At 32.3% G+C, this 19,057-nt stretch overlaps 2 protein-coding genes across 2 annotated transcripts; both read right to left on the reverse strand.

The window, feature by feature from the left end:
* Positions 1 to 4,628: 4,628 nt before the first annotated feature.
* On the reverse strand, positions 4,629 to 13,196 carry LOC133294460 (AMSH-like ubiquitin thioesterase 3). Its single transcript, XM_061493130.1, has 14 exons — positions 13,012 to 13,196; positions 12,319 to 12,383; positions 12,141 to 12,216; positions 11,830 to 12,030; positions 11,452 to 11,543; positions 10,060 to 10,165; positions 9,927 to 9,973; positions 9,274 to 9,604; positions 9,040 to 9,129; positions 8,881 to 8,943; positions 7,833 to 7,907; positions 6,723 to 6,785; positions 6,292 to 6,344; positions 4,629 to 5,187 (listed from the first exon to the last, which is right to left on the reverse strand). The coding sequence occupies exons 1-14, from the start codon at positions 13,108 to 13,110 to the stop codon at positions 5,007 to 5,009; spliced, it is 1,542 nt and encodes a 513-aa protein (XP_061349114.1). The 5' UTR covers positions 13,111 to 13,196; the 3' UTR covers positions 4,629 to 5,006.
* Positions 13,197 to 16,898: 3,702 nt separating this feature from the next.
* LOC133294489 (protein trichome birefringence-like 4) lies at positions 16,899 to 18,824 on the reverse strand. Its single transcript, XM_061493168.1, has 5 exons — positions 18,304 to 18,824; positions 18,011 to 18,203; positions 17,631 to 17,827; positions 17,332 to 17,490; positions 16,899 to 17,235 (listed from the first exon to the last, which is right to left on the reverse strand). The coding sequence occupies exons 1-5, from the start codon at positions 18,822 to 18,824 to the stop codon at positions 16,899 to 16,901; spliced, it is 1,407 nt and encodes a 468-aa protein (XP_061349152.1).
* Positions 18,825 to 19,057: the final 233 nt, after the last annotated feature.

The raw sequence follows: 19,057 nt of genomic DNA on the forward strand, positions 1-19,057 counted from the left end.
TTCTTTCCAATTACATCAATCATTGCATGTTGGGTTATATATGGCAAGACATAATTTAGTTTCAACAACTGTATTCCAGATGTACTACAAAATTGTGTTCCTTCGCTAATAATAATGATGATGATAGTTTTGGTCCAACCTCTGCCTGCAGTCCCCGACAATAATATTGCCAATAAAATCTGCATTTCCTTTATCTTCAAAGTGAAAGATTGTGAATTAATCATGTTTAAAATATGTGAAAATTAAGGCATTTGGGTTCGATAATCTTGTAATTTTCTGACCTTTTTGTTTTTTCGGGAAAATTTATAAATAAAGAACTTTTAAAATACAATACGTTAAATAAAAATAAATAATTACTCAAAATGATTATTTAATTTCATTTTCAGTATATATTTTATTTTAAATATAAAACAATTTATAATTATATTTTTATTAAGAGAATTTTTTTTAAAAAAAAATAGTTTTTTCTAAAAAAAATAGTCCTTGAATTGAAATGAAATAATAATTAACTTAGTAAAACAATTCCTCAAATGTAAGCCTGATCTTTTTCTCCCAAATCATAATAAAATGTAATTTTGATTGAACTCAGTGGTAAGTCAACACGTTTGTTAATTAGTGAATTTGTCAACATCAATGACAATTCAGTCTTGGTGAATTCATTTAATTAGATAACATAGCTGTCCTTACCTTTTTAAGTCAATAGAATCAATAGCTATATTGTGAATAAAACAAGAAACTGAGAAAGCGTTGATATAGCGTATAACGTGACAATTCGATAAAAGAATTAAATGAGCAAAACAAGAAGTGTGCAAGTGGCCATTAACCACTCTGTCATAGTAATTGCTGTACCAAAGGTTTTCATAGGACAACCCAAAGGTGAGAGTACTGAGCGAAATATCGGTGACACAGCCACACAACACAAGTGGAGCTAGACACGACGAGAAATTAACTTGCCATTGTGGAGCCATTTGAGGTAAGGTTAGTGTCTCCCCGTGTTTCAATTTGATCCCTTCGGGTCAGTTTGGTTTGTGCGGCTTTAATTGTGTTTGACTTGGTTGTTTTAGTGGCTAACAATAAGACATCCAACCAAGCGCAGCGGGATCTATTTTACGAAAATGAATAAAAAAAAAGAACTACATAAGAAGATTCAAGATTCTTTCGATCGAGTAGGTGGAACAAAATGTAATAAGAGTGTTTATGTAAATGTTGGTTATTCCCTATAATAATAGAGACGCGTTTGTTAGAGATATATAATATAAAATTATTAAAAAATTATTATTTATAAGTTTAAGTTATTGAAATAAAATAATTTTTTACATGATATCAGAGCTAAGGTGATTACAAATTCGATTCTCATTACCTTTTTTTTCCTAGTGGAATTAAATCAACATAATATAGAATAAAAAAATGCATACGTGCAATATCTACACTTTAAGTCCATAGTTCTCTTGCATCCATTGAAGGTTCATCACTTAGAAAATATTTTCAGTGTTACGAAAATACAGAGCACTTACTGCATCCTTTATCAAATATGGAAAAATGTAACATATTTACAATATTGTTATTTCTTGCCATATCTTTTTTTCCCCTTTTTTGGTAAGACAGTAGCTACTCCAATAGCACATAAAATGTACTCCATCACTTACAAACCTAAGTTGTTGAGTTAAAATGATTGCTTATCAGCTCTTTTTTCATTACTAAAAAAAAATCAATAACTATTGATTTAAGTGCTAATGAATTTGTTTTCATTAATTTGAGATCCCGAGTTGGTCCATGTGAATAAAGATATTGATATCAAGAGAATCACTTTTTATACAAATTTGACCCAGCTCGAATTAGAAGAGTAGAATAATCGATGAATCATTCGGAAAAAAAAATTAAAATAGTGCAGAAAACAACCACATTAACGATGTTGTCTCACTCACCTAAACTTCTAACGATAAAAAGAAAAAAGAAAAGAAAGGGAAAAACTGTAGGTCTGTCTGTGCTCGGGTAAGAGTAGGATCTCCAGGTGGTTTTGAAAATTATTGAAGATATCTATATGTCCCTTATTACAAATTTGACCAATTGACTACAGTAAGTTTTAGTATGTTGATTTTTGATAAACTGAAATTAAAAGTTGTCTCTATGTCTCTGACACATTGAACCTACGATTTCTTTAAAACCTCCCTCGCCGAACAATCTTTTTATAACCAAATTAGCTGTTATTTGTGTACTTTTTATGGTTAATTGCAAATATTTGATCCTCTTCACTATAAAAAGACAGACATAGATTTATAGTTTCGTGGTGTGCTTACATATATCTTGCTTGTAGACTGAATGTATGGTCGTTCAAATAATAAAAATCTAAAATGCAATGAGATGACTCAATGTGTATTCATGATGATGTTTTAGCTTGCTAAGTCTCCCCATAGTTTCGCATGTACAATTCTCCCATTTCTAATTAATTTTCAAAAACTTCAGAGAAAAAGGAATGTAATCTCAGATTAAACAACGCGTAATATATCTCTAATTAATTAAAAAATTGTCTTTTAATAGGACATAATGTAATTTGGACATTTTATGCAGTATTTTTTCAAATCATCTTTCAAATAACCAATCTTTAAAATAAAATAGTTACAGAAAAATGGATCACTTAATTAGAAATTTTGTTGAATAAAAAATATTAACAAAATATAATCACTCTTCACAACTAGTAATCAGACTCTTTGCTGCAATTATTATTTAGTAAATATTAGTAATTTAAGGAAAAGAAAAAGGTTAGACATTCCGTGAACACTAAAATAAAATATGATACTAATATTATTAACACCAAACAGTAATTTTATCAACAACAAAAACGGCTTCATATAAATTTTTTCTTAAATTGTCTGTGGGAAATCAAGTAGCTGAAGAAACGGGTAAGGGACATTCCACCAATTAATTAGAGAGGCCCATTTATGCTATATTTGACGGGAGATTCTATTTGCACCATTGGAATTATAATTTAATTTTTTTTTTTTAGCTGCATTCCATGAGCGACCGGTGTTAGGATATGTGACTGCATGAAACCCTAATTGGGGATTTATTGAGCTAGTATATAGCTAGCAAAGATGCAGTTGCCTTACAAGTCCCTCATTTAAAGCTGCTCCGTTTGGACCAGAGCCTTTGCTTAAAGCCCTGGTATAGCAGTAGAGGCATGAAAGTCCATGGTTGTTTGCCATAGTTACGTTTTTTTTTTCTTTTAAAGTTGGATAAAAAGTAAAAGTCGAGCAAGTTGTTTCACAACTAGGACACTGCACCACATTCAGTCAATATCTCTACCATTGATCACTAATAAGGATGTTTGTGGGGAGATTATTTTCTGTGTACAACCTTAATAAATGTATCTGCTATTCAACAAGTGACATTTGGATAAAAAAAAAAAATTATATCCTCTCCACATAAGCATTACAGTGATTCCTCGATTTTTATTGATTAATTGCACGAAGTGAATGGTACCGTAAATATTTCCGTTTGTGGGGTATGGTCAACTGGTGAACACGCGAGTTTTGATCCAAGCCTAACTCATAACTTGATAAGTTAGTTTGGACTTATGGGTTGGTTCGACTTTAAAATACTCAACTCATACAGAATAGGACAAGTTGTCGGTTGAGATTCTTTTGAGATTTATTTTAACCAGTACAACTTAACCCAATTCACATATTAATTTAAAAAATAATAACAATTCATTACACTTACTTCAATTAATTTATAAACTTATTGTTTATAACTTTTGCAATTTATTTAGTCGAAACTTATATTCATTTAAGTTTTATTATACTACTTTAGTCTTTTGTTCATTTATATTTATATTTATATTTATATTTATTAACTTAAGACTTATTATATTACTTTTTAATTCATTTACAACATGTTAGATTTTAATTAAAACTTGTTATGTGTAATAAATTTTAATATTTATTTTAATAAAAAATTTAATGTTTGTCAAATCTACAGATTCAACATTTCAACCCAACCCAGCTCCTGAAAAAGTCAAGTAGAAAGCAATTCTCATAGAGAGGAAGAAGTCTAATATAACCCAACCCAACCCAAAAACACTAGTTAGAATCAAACCCAAGCCTTTTTGTCAAGGCAGTTCAGCCAGCCAATTACCATGATTGGCATATCATATTTATACTATGAGTTTTCTGTTTAAGACAGATCCAAATGTTATATATCACATCAGTCATTTGGTTACAATTCTTCACCTGCTTATGAAGAAGTAACTACTATATTTGCACAATGATAATTATAATATTTTTCATTTGATAAATACAAGTCTCTATCTTATTTTTCATTTGATAATTATATCTGTTAACTTTAGACTTATTATATTATCTTTTTTTTTGTATGTATATTATGTTTTAATTCATTTAAAACATGTCAGATTTTAATTGATTTATGCACAATAATTTTTAATTGTATTTTAATAAAAATATAATATATCAAATTTTTCGATGACAGCATTCCAAAAATAACAAAAACCAACTCAATCAAGAATCAATTTTCAAGATCATTGTGACATGTCATGTTCATTCTTAAATAAACAGGCAAAATTTTAATAATTAAGTTTCCATTGGTACATGAAAGAATAAAAGCTTTCACAACACAAAGATCATGTTAGAATAACACGGAAAAATCTATTCTCAGCCCAACTCAACCTAAAAAAACCCGTAGGAGTCAAACCCAAAGAGACAATTCAGTCCTGCCAATTACCATCATTGACATATCTATCACATATATACTATGAATTTCCTGTGTAACACAGATGGGAATGTTATAAATCACACCAAATTCATCTTGTTAAATTTCTCATTTCTTCACATGCGTGTGATGTAAAACTACATTTATACACAACTATCTTCTCACAGTTTCAATGGTATAAAACAAAATCATGGGAATGGCGCTTGCTATTCCCTCTCAGAGTCCGTAGTACAAAAGAATCTGTGAAAAGATATACTTGAAGAGCCCACTCTCCAAACCAATCATCTGTCTCGAAGGTCAACAACATCACACTTCAAGTTAGCATTCATATAGACATGAGAGCAGTGCTCATATATTGGACTTCCATCCGAGGGCTCCTCATGGGGATGAAATCCACGTTGCTGACAGTTACGAATTATGGACACGCCGCCTGGATCAGACAGATGAAATATGCCATGTGGACTGCAGTGTCACAATAAATGTATGGAGCTCTAATTAGTGACAGAAAGTAAAATAAATCAAAATAATAATAATTTCTATCATATCCATATAGCATTAGTAGCGTAGAAACGAGGAGAATATTGATAGATTATTGTATTATTGTTAGAGTTTTCTCATATTTAAGAGATCTTTCATTATTTTTAGAAATTTTATATTTAATTAAAATTAAGATTTATCTAAGACTTTATTATTTAATTAGGATTTATCTTCCTAGACACAATAATCTTTTAACATGCTTCTCCATTCTACATCAATTAACTTCATTTCCATATTAAAGGCCAAGCCTTAGAGATATACAGACTTAAAATAGTTTCGAAGGCACAACTTATAATATACATCTCATTAAGTAGGTTGCAGTTATAGCTTCCACATGCAAAGTATTTTTTTAACGAAAAGTACTTTTCTGAAAACAATTGCAAAATATTTATTAAGGTTCTACTATTTATTGACGTGCCATTTGTTACGTGATAGATACCTCACAGTCCTCACATTCACGGTCAATTAATTGCTAAGAAAAGGTTTCTTGTCTTAAATAAGCAAATAAACGTAGAATTAAAGGCAGAGGGTTTAGCTACAGGGGCTGGGAGCAAAAGGCAACCCTATTGAGATATGATTTCACAACTTGTAAAATTATACGTTCCTTGGATTCATCAAAATAACCCTACCGCTCCTCTACCATGGAGGTTAATTAGAGATAATATGCACATTATTCATGACAGTATGAATTAAAAACTCATGCCATCCAACAACATGTGGAAGATGGAACAGAATCTTGAGTAAATTATTCAAGAAAAAACAAATCCTTCATCATACTAATTTTCTTTGATATTTCTCTCCTCCCTCCACTCCACTCTCAGGTTTATGAATCCAACAAGCAAAGTAGCAAACCATTCCCTAATCCAATCTCAGATCATGTGATTGGGTTTAAGGAGCCAAGCATATTATTAGACAAAATTTAATTTAAATGAATCATAAAGCTTGGACTGTAATCGGGGTTAATGTAGATGTTCCCTTGTTTAATCTGTGATGATCACGATTCATGAATGCCAAAAAAAAAAGAGTTACCTTGTTGTATCTGTAGGTGCCATGACAATTGCAATTGCCTCTGGTAACATGATCTAAAATGAAACCAAAAAGATACACACCCTATCAGCTAGGTACAATTAATGTTACAAGTACTTTTATTGAATGGAAAAAATAAAGATTAAACTCCAATTGTATTTACTAAAATCTTATACTCCAAATTATTAGGCCTTGATCACTTCATATATTATATTTTAATTTCTCATATTATGTTAAAAACTATGACACTATCAAATTCTCTTTATCTTAACAATCTGCAATTACACAACCACAACTGAGAATGTATCATCTAGCGTTAGTACAAATATTTCTGGTCACCCATGGTTATAAATAGAGGATTATACAAACTGCTTCAGCGTTTTCATCTACAATGTGAAAAGTCAGGAAACTCAAATTATTGTGCCATCTATTACCTGGTATGAGTAATGCGTGTGCAGATCCACGGATGACATGAAACAAGTCTGTGACGGGTGTGTCTGAAATCAAAAGAGAAATAAGATAAATACTGACATTTAAAGCATGTACGATAAAAGTATGGGTAAAAGAAAGGTATAAACTATAAAGTAAGAGTCACACAAAAAGAATGCTAATAAAGCATGCTTGAAATCAAAGGCTTGCTATCTTCAGTTGCACCTATTAATGGGGTAAAAACTATTGGATGCATCCAAGGATCAAAAGATCAGTGTCTTATGGCTTATGGGATCTTTGGTAGTAATTAATTCACACATAGCAAGGCAGAAATGGTCATCTTTAAGGTAAAGGTAAAAGACCTCAGAAGGGGTGGCAACTAAAAGAAACAGAAAAAGAGGAACCTTTGTGAGGACCAAATAACAACAACAAACTTTTACTATTTTTTTCCTGTCAAATAACATCAGAATACACTCCAAAGCCCCAAAAGTAAAACGGAACGAAAAGGATTGATTCTCTTCCTTTTATTCTTACAACAACTCATCTGCTGCACTATGCGAACTTCAAAATGCTTTTCTGCTTTCCTCAAAGCAATATTGATAGAAAAATGTGACAGTCAGAATTTTTGTCCAAAATTTTGATGGAATGATTTGGGATGATTGTTGACTCTTAGATGGGCCAGTGACCCCTGCCACTTTATTCCATCAAACACCACACTTAAATCTACCCAAATTCTATCAAAATTCTGGCTATTTTTTTTACCTGTGTTGCACTACTCACATTGATATTACTATTCAGGAAGTAAATTATTTGGTAATGGACAATTTTGGTGTAACCAGTTCAATTCTTGGTCTACATCAGGATTACAAAGAGAAGCAAATACTTAATGAATTATCCTTACAACTTTATAATTTATAAACAAGAGAGTAACATAAATGAGACATGTATCATCGACCAGTACTTTTATCAGAATTCAGGAGGTCCAAAAGAAAAAATAAAACATCTATACTGAATAATAAGTTTTTTACTGCCACCAACCAGGATAGATAACATATTACTCGTGAATATAATTAAATAAATGAATAAGTAACTGCCAAGGATAATGGAGCACTTACATGTATCCAACCTAAAGGAAAAAGTGATAAGCTGTCTTGAACTTCAAATATTTCTTCTTCATTCAATGTTTGACACTGAACAATAAATTAAATTAGATGCATTATCGCTGAATGGAAAAATAACATCGAACAGTAGAAAAAAATCATCAATGATCAATGAGAAAATTACAATCCTTTTGAATCTCAATCTCCAAATTCTAATAAGTACTAGATAATATGTTAGCTGTATTTGTATATAATATGCATTATTCCATTTTACAATCTGATAGAAATCCAGGTATTTGATTATAGAAAATGGGAATAAACCCCAATTACAGATATCATAACCACTGGAAAATCACTTTTGCACTCACAAACAGAAAAGACATGATGGAAACATTGCAGAACTTCAAGGGTCTGCTTCCCCCTTCCCTAAGGCCCAATTCCTTGCTCAATTTCTGCCCACCTTCTACCCTCCCTTCTCTTCACATAAATCCCCACTCACCCCAACCAAATTCCCCTTCTCAATCATTTTCCACTACCATGTAGACAGTCTGTTATGCAGCAAGCCATTAGGTTGAATATCCCCCATCCCACCCTCATTGTACCTGTGGGCTGATCCACTGCCTTCCTTTCTACCATTCCTCACGTACACCTCACTACGAGGGGGTCTATCACAATCATTGAAATTCCCAAGTATAACTCCACTTAATTGATTAAAGAACCAGTTGTCTTTAAAATTAAAAATAAGTGTGAATAATTCTATCATATGATTTACAGTAACAATGGAGGTTGAAGCAGCATTTCCACTAAAAATGTTCAGAGCTCAGATACCAATAATTCCCAATTATGCAAGATTTACCAATCACCACATCGGTGCATCACAACCTCAAAGCAGTATTAAAGCTTTATTTTGTCCAACAGGATATAATTGGAGTTAAGATACATGCAGGCTTTCTGACCATCGAATAATAAAGGATTAGAGCTCACTTAGAGACTCTAACAGTCCATATAATTATTTGAAACAGAAAACTGTAAAGCAAGAACTTAAATATGACCATTGTCTTACCGAGTCTGAAGTTGATTCCTGCTTTGGGATTATAAGTGTCGTGATATGGAAAACCCTGTTTTTCTAGAAACAACCAAATTACAAGCACAAATAACTGTAAGATCAGCATCCAAGAGACTTTCTAGAAGTTGGAAGTACACAAATTATTACTGCTCTTACCAGTGACCCAGCAAGAACACCACATGTCTCTAAGTTCTTCCGTGTGTTTGCCAAAGCCAATCTCAAAAAATCTTCCATCATTTTGATAGGCTGCAACACAGATTGCAATTATAATAACTTTTACACAGTATAAGAGCTAAATGAACCAAACACAAATAAGAACAAGTCACAATGAATGAACAAGAGAATCCAAGGTATATGCTGCAAAATATTATAAAATTAAAATAGGCTTACAATATGTAAGTGTTGATATGTAGTGGAACCAGGTCCAGAATCATGAGAAGATTTAGCTGGTCCTGGCCTTGGATCTGCAACTTTTGAAGGAGGGATGGGGACACGTTCCGGATATATTTGAGCAAGAACAGGAGGAGGCAAAGGTTGCTTGGTGTTGAGCAACTTTAAGGGGTCCTCCCTTGATTCAGTTACAACAGGAGAACAGGACTCAACAGCAGGAAGCGACCATCTTCCATCATCCAAGGAGAGAACTGAGTCCATTGTGGATGTAACTGGTCCTTGATCACCATCTTTAACTGCCGCAAGATCATATTGCCCAGCCTGATTCAGGCTATCACCATGAATGACAAAATAGTAAGTGTGTGGGTAGTTATATTTCAAAGACGCAAAGCTGAACCAAACATCTAAGATTTCAGCATATTCTCATAATCAGATTGTATTACAATGAGAAATAAAATATCAATAAGAACAAGAAAATAGCAAAAATAGTATTAATAAAGGAAGTACTCTTTGTAATGGACGGAGAAATAGACCACAGAATCCAAAATGTAAAAGATTGGGAACATGAGAATTGTGCAATTTGCACAGCATGAATATATGAAACAGAAAAAGGGTACTAACTTCAAACTCAAATTAGAATAGATGAGACAAACCTTGAATCCTTGGCATGTGTGAGATCACTACTGCTTGGATATTGAACCTGCAAAACATCAAATATCAATATTATATCAGAAATACCGACAATTCATGTTTACGCAACAGAAGAAAGCCACACTTCAAATCTACCTTTATTTCTGCACTAGGTCCAAGCCATTGGCCCCGAAGACCATTTGGTCCTAAGAATGAGTGTCTGGACAAAGTCTCCTTCTTTGGAAGGGGTAGACTAATAGATCTGCACAGTCCAAAGAACAGTTCTCACATTTCCTCGTTCAACACGTTTGCATTTTTTCTTCATAAATATATCTTGAGTGTACAAGACAGAACTTCCTCAAAGTAACAGGATAATATGAAACACATATGCTTCTGAAAACAAAGGGGTGGTACACACTAGAGGTGTGCTAAATGAATATCTCATTACGAGTTGAAATAGTATATAACCAACTAGGACATCTAAATAAAGCATAAGAATTTGATACAGTGGAGTATAGAAACAGTAAACATGATGAGTGTTCTCTTATATGTTTATTCTTTACCTTCTTCTTCTTCTTTTTTGTTTTTTTTTTGGGGGGGGGGGCTAGGGGGGCAACAAAATTGGGGAAAAGGTAGACAAGAAGGAATGACAACTAGAGGTGTGAATGGGCGAGACTTTGGCCTTAATAGCCTAAGCCTATGTAAAATATATAGAGTCTAAACTGGCCTATTTGCCTATTAAAGACTTGGTTTATTGGCCCGACCTGGCGTATTGTAAAAAAATGAAAAGTCTAACATAAGACCTTCTAGACCTACCAAGTTGAAAACCTTTTAAAATAAAAAAGATGAAACTTTTCATTCATTAAATATTGTTTCCAGCAAAAGTCTAAATTATAAAAATTCTCAAACAATTTTTGTAAACTAAATCACAAAGATCCTTAAATAATGTTCATAGCAATACATGAAATAATTATTGTTGTGAATTTTTTCTTTGCTCTTGGTAACCTTCACAATCTTTTAGTGAACCTTCTTCTTATCTTCCTCCTTTGATTGATCATTTTCACTTATTACACCACTTAAGCATCATCTTCTTGAAAAATAAAATCAATCAAAAGAAAGAAAAATAAATTTTAAGGATGACATAATCAAATCTAGAAGTAGTTTGCCTTAAACAAAGTACTGACCAATTTTAGGCCAGGCTTTTTAGATTGGCCTATGGCATAATTTTTAAATGGACTTTTCAAAAAGTCTAAACCTGCTCTATTTTCAAAATAGATCAGGTCAAGTCAGGCCTAAGATAGACCAAAGGCCGCCTGACCCATTTGCACCCCTAATGACAACTGTTAAATCAGAAACATAAAATCCACTTAGACATCTAAATGCACAAAGAAAACTCAATTGCAGACAAAAAGGGCAATAAAAAGATGAGCATGGGTGACTCATAATTTCACCAGCAAAGTTTGACCTCCCAGAATGGTCAAAACCCATGCCTCATGTAAATTGTAGAAAGTTTAACAGAATAGAATATGATTAGGTAGAAAAGCTTACAGTTTCTGAAACTGCTTGTCAATGGGCATGGTATTTGAAGATAACATATTATTATTATATTTCCATGAAGAGTGTGAACCCAATCCATCAGGCTGCAGATATGTCGGGGAAAAAAGGAGTTAATAACAGTCAAAGGTTTAAATAGCATGAAAGCCTGTTAGAACAGAAAGTTTGAAGTTTTATGCAATTTACATAACTCCTTCACAAAGGCATATTGATAAACAAAAAGCAAAGAGCCAACAAAAAGAAAATTTTAAAATGTAAAATTTCAAGCACTTCAAGCTGTATCTAGATCAGGCACCATGCACAGATGTAAATAGATTAAGAATTTTCAGTATACCAACAATTGATATTAAAAAATTATAATCAAGACCTCACCTGTTTAAAATCCATGCTCAAATTATAACTCTTATTGACAGCTGGCCATTCCAAAGATGAATTCTCATAACTCTGCAAGGCTTTATTGAAGCCATTTTCTTCAGGCAATGGAGCTTTTACATGTGAGCCATTCAATTCTTCCAACCGGCGTTTAAATTCAGGCTTCAAAGATTCAAGCTCATTCAATACAACTCGCGATCTCTGTAATGGAAAAATGACAGAAAAGGACAGCATGACCATATTGAAAGATAAAAAATAAACACAGAGACACACACACATCTACCATAAAAAGTGGCAAAGCAGTTTCTCACCTTCTTGGCTGTTGCTCTTTCATTAGGAAGTGAAGCTTGGTAATCTCGATGATATGGAATCGTTTCAGAAATCAAACTTGAAAAGATAACAGCAAAAGAAATGAAAATGTTATATTCAATTTAACTGCAAACGTATTAGTTCACCACAAAGAAAATCCATGAAAATTTCATCTTTTACCTTATAAATCTAAGGAGTATGATATACAAGTCAATTATATTATTCTCCTCCCGGTAGATACTTGCCTGTTGACAAGAACAAAATCAGTCACTCAACATCCAGAAGCAGCAACCACGTGTACACCAAAGTTCAAGCTATTCTACACGAAACTTTTGGCATCTATTAGTGCAAGGTAGCATAATGAATTCAACATAGATATGCCCAGAGAGGTTCTGTATTGTGTATAAGGGCACCAAGCCAACAGCAATCATGAAACATTCTAAGTTCCGTTTCTGCGACTAACGTAAAAAAATTTATATTGATTTGTAACAGTTGTGATGTAACATGGTAGGAGTCAGGAGATGAACTAGTTGTGATCACATAAAACACATCTTATTAAGCCGTGTCCTGCATCACATCGTTGATAGATTATAACTAGGGCTGGAAACAAGCCTATTAAACCGATCATCAATAGCATGAATTTGGCATAAGTTGCGCCAAGAATTAAAATTTCTCCTTCACATACGAATTCGATAATTGGGGTTTCAAAAGCCCTGGTAGTGCGTTTCTACAAACTAATAAACGAAAAGGCTTCTATATTGGGCTTCGAATATATTCCAGAAAATCCTGATAAGCCCTAATGTAATTGAGGATGAACCAACCATTAACCATCTAAAACCAAAATTAAAGGAAAGATTTGATGGAGTGACGTACCTGCTTGATGAGGTTATCGGCAATCCGATAGTAATAACGGAGGGGAATGCGATTGTCAACCTCGACTTTGCGAGCGATCGAATCTAAGTCGATGTTCATATTCTACAATCGATGAATGAACCCTTCTGTCTCTCTCTGAAATTCACGAGCACGGTTCCGAGTAGCAGGTATGAAGGAAGGATCAAAGTGCGTTACTCAAGTCGTTTCGAAGAAGGTACTCGTCTCTTTTTATACTTTCATGTCCAACATATACGACATAGTGAGGTAACCAAGGTAGTTAAAATTTTGATTTAAATATGCCATTTTATAATTTGTTTTAGGGAAATTATTATATCATGTAATAGGGGAGAGTTATTTTATGTTGTAGATACATCGATAAATATGTCCTTAATTTATTTATTTTTTAACACGTGAGACCCACCATGTATTGAGTCTATGACATGAGAGAAGTATCTCCTACGACATGAGATTAGATGCTTCTTTTTTTTAATCAAAATTTTATTTACAATTTTTATGATAGTCTGTATACTAGTATTTTACGTTTTATAATTTTTTATTCTTCTTCTGATTTTAGGTAAAATTTCAATTTTAACTGTACGGTACATAATCGTTTAAAAGTAAATTGTGTTTGTGCAGTTGAAGAATTCTATTGTATCTTCAATTCAAATTAATGAATTTAATGGATTATAAGGATGTGTTGTATGGGATAATGATAATGATGTGTAAGTTTCTAATAATAATAGAAGCTAAGAGATTTTTTATTTAAAAAAAAAAAAAAAAAAAAAAAAAAAAAATTTGTATCAATCAGTTTGTTGTTTAAATTGATTTGGTTTGTCTTTTGTTTCTGTTTTATATATTTTTCTGATTTATAAAAAAATTATATATATATATATATAAGGAAAAGTGTTTGTCATTTTAAATGACTTCATACTCTGTCCTTTTAAGAGAGAGACAGACACCGAATTTTTTTATTTAAATTTTAAATTAAAAAAATCACTCACTTTCTCTCTCCCATGATTTTCATTTTTCTGTGTCTATCTCTCTCCTAAAATGACATAACTTATGTCATTTAAAAAAACAAACACTTATATATATATATATATATATATATATATATATATATATATATATATATATATATATATATATATATATATCATTTTGGTGGTTATAAATAATGTTATGAACTCAATCCATATCCTTACAACCCTATTACTAGTAAGATTGGATAGAGATATCACATTCATATAATCTAGAGACGATCAAGGGATAAGATTTATATCCCCATCAATTAATGTAGATTTTATATCAACTGTGAGATCTCAAAGACTCAAGTCTATGAAGGTAATCCTTATAAATAAGAAGCTAAAGACCCCAGGTACACACTTTTGACCTATTTACTATTACTGTCAAGTGCACACACTCACGTCTTAGCTACATACCCATTGATAGTGCACAGTGATTGGAGTATTGCCAATAAGTCAATCGGTTATCTATCTCTTAGATCTCTAAACGCATACTCATAAGATATCCTTATACCGGTTCAACAGGACCGAACAAATAATATACAAAATATATGAAATACCATTTTCATAGGTCTGATATTAGTTTTGTTGCTCATTGGGGAAATTATGAAAGAGATTTGTAATTAATATATAGTCAAAAATTATTAATTTTTGTTGATTATTATTTATACGAAGAGTGGTATAATTTTTGAAGAATAAGACCTTTGAATCAATATTAAAACCTAAAAGTATGAGCGTAAATAGGCTAGGCCAGCCTACAAGGGTCTACTGTCTTACCTATATTAGGCTAGACTTGACCTATTACAAATAGTAAAATAGAATAGACTTTTAAAAAAATCTATTTAGAAAATATGTCATAAGTTTTTTTGTACATGTCGGGCCTATAAGTCTACAGGTTGGCCTATATCATATTATTTATTTTAAATAAAATTATTAAAATAATAATTTTGAATAATAAAGTAATATTATTTTAGTTATTCTTTTAATTGTTGAATGTTTAATTGGCTTAATCAGGCTAATAGACCTAAACCAATACTTTTATTTTTTAAACATAGGTCAGTCCAGACTTATAATTTGGGGCCTACACAAGTTAGGTCAAAATCAATATTTTTTAACACAGACCTGACCTATTTAAGTTAAAGCCTAGCCTAGCCTAGCCTATTTACACCCCTACCTAAAATGATTCAAGTGGGAGAACAATGGGAAAAAAAAGTCGAAAAATAGATATTTAGAGAAATGTTACTTATGTTGTATGAAGAGATATAATCTGTTATAAATGTAATTATGTAAAGAGATAGAACATAATCTATTTTGCCATTTTTATTTATTTACTCAAGACCTCTAAAAGAAAGGCGGTGTTAAAGTTTAACTAGTTAGCTTTAAGTAAAAATGTAACAGTTTTTTCACCCAATCATTACCCGTATGTACATTGGAGAAGTTAGTTCACGACATTGAATTACATCGACTCAAAGTCATAAATGATGTTTCCGTTAGGGAGAGTTAATACTTAATGCAATTGTATTCTTTTTCTTGTCCATGATTTTGTCCTATTAAGTTTTCTTAACGATGTTTTCAATAAGAGTTTTATTTTCATGTTAAATTTTATTGGATAGTGGTTCTTCTTCTTTTTCTGTTTAACTCTATTTTTATCATTGATTTTTTTCTTAGTGATGTTTTAACGGATATATTCATAATAAACATGTAAGGGAGAATGCTATGAGTATTTCTTAAAAGAGGGATGTCCGTAAGATATTACTTGATCTTGATTTGATTAGTATTTAATTACAAGAAACATTGTATTTAATTAGGTTTTGATTTAATTGTGATTACTCTATTCTTGGACTATAAATACTCTTTGGTTATCTTATGTAATTACACATCTTTAGTATAAATCAATTACATTCATCTCTCTATTTCTTCTCTATCGTTCGTTGGTGCCATTTATTATTACTTTTATAATGTATTTTTTTTTTACAATTTTCAGATATACTTTTGGGAAGAAAAAAAAAAGTGATTACTTCATTTAGTTTAAGCTAAATCAAAAACATGCTAAAATAAAGAGTTAAAATTCTCTGTCAAGAACAGTACATTGTATAGATGTGTGATAAAATCTTAATAATGCTACCGCTCCCATCAAATGACGTGGCAACATATATGAATATGTTCAAGATGTACAGTATAATTTGCTTCCAAGAATTGCATCCAAGAAACATCGAAGGCGGTACTGCGGGGTGAATGTATAAAATTTACTCAATGCATGGTTGGCAATGACCGTACAAATATCTAACTGTTAGAATTTTTTATAATTTTTGTAGATTTCAATCGATTGTAGTTTTTTTATTTTAATAAAAATGGATATAAAATCTGTTTAATTTTTTATTTGGGGATATAAATATCTGTAAATTGATTATTGTGGATAATAATATAGGCCTAATCATAGGTCCATGCTAGAAAGTGTTGGGTATGGCTCAGTTGTCGATTTCCAACCGAAAGAAAACTATAATTAATAAGTTTGGTTATGTACTTTTGGTATTCACTTGTAGTTGAGAAACAATCACTTCATAATTTTTCTATTAAGGAGTAATGTGAGTTATGTTTTAAATCTTACAGAAATATCAGAGCAAGCAAGAAGCAACGTAGTCTTTCAAGAAATAAAAAATCATGTATTTAACAAATAATTTCATATACTCCTATGACTTCTTACACTAACATGAAGGGACTTTTAATTTTTATTCTTATATTGATAAACTTTATATGATAGTAAAGATTAATTCATTTTATGATCAGTAAATACATAGAGGAGTACATGCATAAAAAAAAGTTACAAAATTGAGGGGATATTCATGACATGTGTCTTACCAACTAATAATTGGTAGTAGTGAGAAAATGATTGTGTGCTATAAGAGTGGCATGAAGGAGCTCATTCCAGGAGTCTGGAATTCCAGGAAGGCACCAGTGGCTGCAGTCCTGTACCATCCTCAGGCCTTTATTCACACCTCTTTCTCTGTATCTTGAAGGATGCCCATCTTTTCTGTAATCAGTCATTTTTGTAATATTGAGGTAAAACACTGGTGTCTTCATTTCTGCTATTACACTTTCAACAATCTTCATTGTCCATGGATATGCTGCTAGATAGCTCTCATTTGTAATTGGTTGTCTCTCCCCATCACATTTACCTCCTGAGTTCCATTGTCCCCCTCTTCAAATCACACCCATACAATCACTTATTTGTGAAATAAATAATGTACAGATTTTTATTTTTTATCCATGAAAGTTTAATTTATTGTCAATCTACCTGTAATGAGAAGCTGAGAATCCAGTAAAGAAAACCCTTGTACGCGTGCTATCAACTTTTGAATCAACCCATTTAGCCCATGTCTTGAGCGCTTTTCTTAATGCTTCAGAAACTTCTAATCTGTCATAAACATGATTACCTTCTTGAAAATAATTTCTGCTGCAAGAAGGAATCATTGATACTGATTAGTCTTTGTGTTTGACTTTGGTTACCAATGTTGCAAAAAATATTGTTTCTACCTTATGACAGTTTGGAACTAACTAATGAAGTGGATAACTAACTAGCAGAATTATTCTTACCCATTTCTGGTCTTGTCGTGATTCCACCAGTGGCCTGTGTTGAAAATGATTATATCAGCATTATGGTACTGATACTTAGATGCTTGGATCATGTCAAGCCTGAGAGTTTCCCTTTGAGGAGTTCCACCCTTACGTGACATTCTCCATTCTTGGACAAGAAATGGGGATTTGACGAAGTCAATGGAACATCCATAATCCTAGCATGACAACAAAAACACAATATTAATTAAACGTTAAGCATGTAGCACCAAATTTCTTATAGCAAAATAAAATGCTTAGAGGTTCATATACAAAAAATGCGTGATAAAATCTGGGAATGAAATGTCAAGAATTTTATTATCAACGAACACCTAAAAGTCAATACATCCTTTATAACTTACTCTGAATTTGAAAGAGAAAAAACCTTGAATCCTGAATTCACGCCTTCCTGAAACTTCATAGATTTTGCTCTTATCTTTCAGAGATGCCCTCAATGCACAAACCAGAGACAGCCACATGTTCCTGTTCAAGGAATCCCCTACGAACACCAGCCTCTTACCTCTTAGCATGCGCAACATTTTCAACCCATCAAACCTATATTTATGAAAATGGAAAATATTCAAGACTAAAAGAAATAAACAAGAATTTGAACTATTTAACGTAGCAAAAATAGCAAATGAAGTTAGATTAGAACCTTGGAATCTGACATCCGTGTGGCTTCCACCGATATTTAAGATATTCCGAATCAGCACGTCCATTCTTGAAACAGTTGAAAGCGTCATCAAGAAATGGACACGAGCCAAGTTGATAAACGGGTCCAGCATCATCATGAACCCAAGTACCATCAAAGATGTCGCAGGAAGTGAGGTCCCTTATAACTTGTGACTCTCTGTTTGTGGAATTGCGGTGAGTTCTTTCTGCTGCGGTAACTGAAGAGAATGTGCCTCTGCTCTGTGACTTTGAAACCGTATGGGAGTTGGTGAAAGTAACTGGAGGACGTGCCAACCCATGATTCAAAGAAAATGGGAATAATCGAGAGGTGGCAGCGTTGGCTTTGGGAGAGTTGCTAGTCGTGGTGTATGATGCTGAGAGGAGGAAGAGGGAGAGAAGGAAAAAAGGAACAGTCAAAATGTGAGTTCTTGGACGTGAGAGAGGGTGTTGAAGAGTTCTTGGAAATTCTGATGGAGTGAACCACTGTTTCTTGAAGCACGCCATGCATGAGAAATAGAATGTGTCCACAAATGAAATTGGAATGGGATTTGATTTGATGGCTCTTTCTGTGTTTTAACTTTAAGTTTCAATTTCAACTGCGCCTGGCTATGTTTTCTTTTCTTTCTTTCCTTCTGATTCATTTGAATTGAAATTCTTTACGTGGTTTCCATTAAGCACGTAACCATTATATTATATGTAACCTTTTTTTATTATTTAGTTTTAAATAAATACACATA

The sequence above is a fragment of the Gastrolobium bilobum genome, unplaced genomic scaffold (assembly GCF_033153095.1).
Source record: "Gastrolobium bilobum isolate Gb01-03AN ecotype WA unplaced genomic scaffold, APGP_CSIRO_Gbil_v1 utg5188, whole genome shotgun sequence".
In the NCBI taxonomy this organism is placed as follows: Eukaryota; Viridiplantae; Streptophyta; class Magnoliopsida; order Fabales; family Fabaceae; genus Gastrolobium; species Gastrolobium bilobum.

Bases quoted from the DNA above. Each gene is read 5' to 3' on its own strand.
- LOC133294460 (XM_061493130.1), bottom strand. From the start codon at position 13,110: ATGAACATCGACTTAGATTCGATCGCTCGCAAAGTCGAGGTTGACAAT. The intron at 10,166-11,451 runs GTAAGCTTTTCT...TGGACTGTGCAG, and splicing joins GACAAGCAGTTTCAGAAACT to ATCTATTAGTCTACCCCTTC. The intron at 5,188-6,291 runs GTAACTCTTTTT...GTGACACTGCAG, and splicing joins GCACCTACAGATACAACAAG to TCCACATGGCATATTTCATC.
- LOC133294489 (XM_061493168.1), bottom strand. From the start codon at position 18,824: ATGGCGTGCTTCAAGAAACAGTGGTTCACTCCATCAGAATTTCCAAGA. The intron at 18,204-18,303 runs GTTCTAATCTAA...TCATAAATATAG, and splicing joins CACGGATGTCAGATTCCAAG to GTTTGATGGGTTGAAAATGT. The intron at 17,491-17,630 runs GTAAGAATAATT...TCCTTCTTGCAG, and splicing joins CACGACAAGACCAGAAATGG to CAGAAATTATTTTCAAGAAG.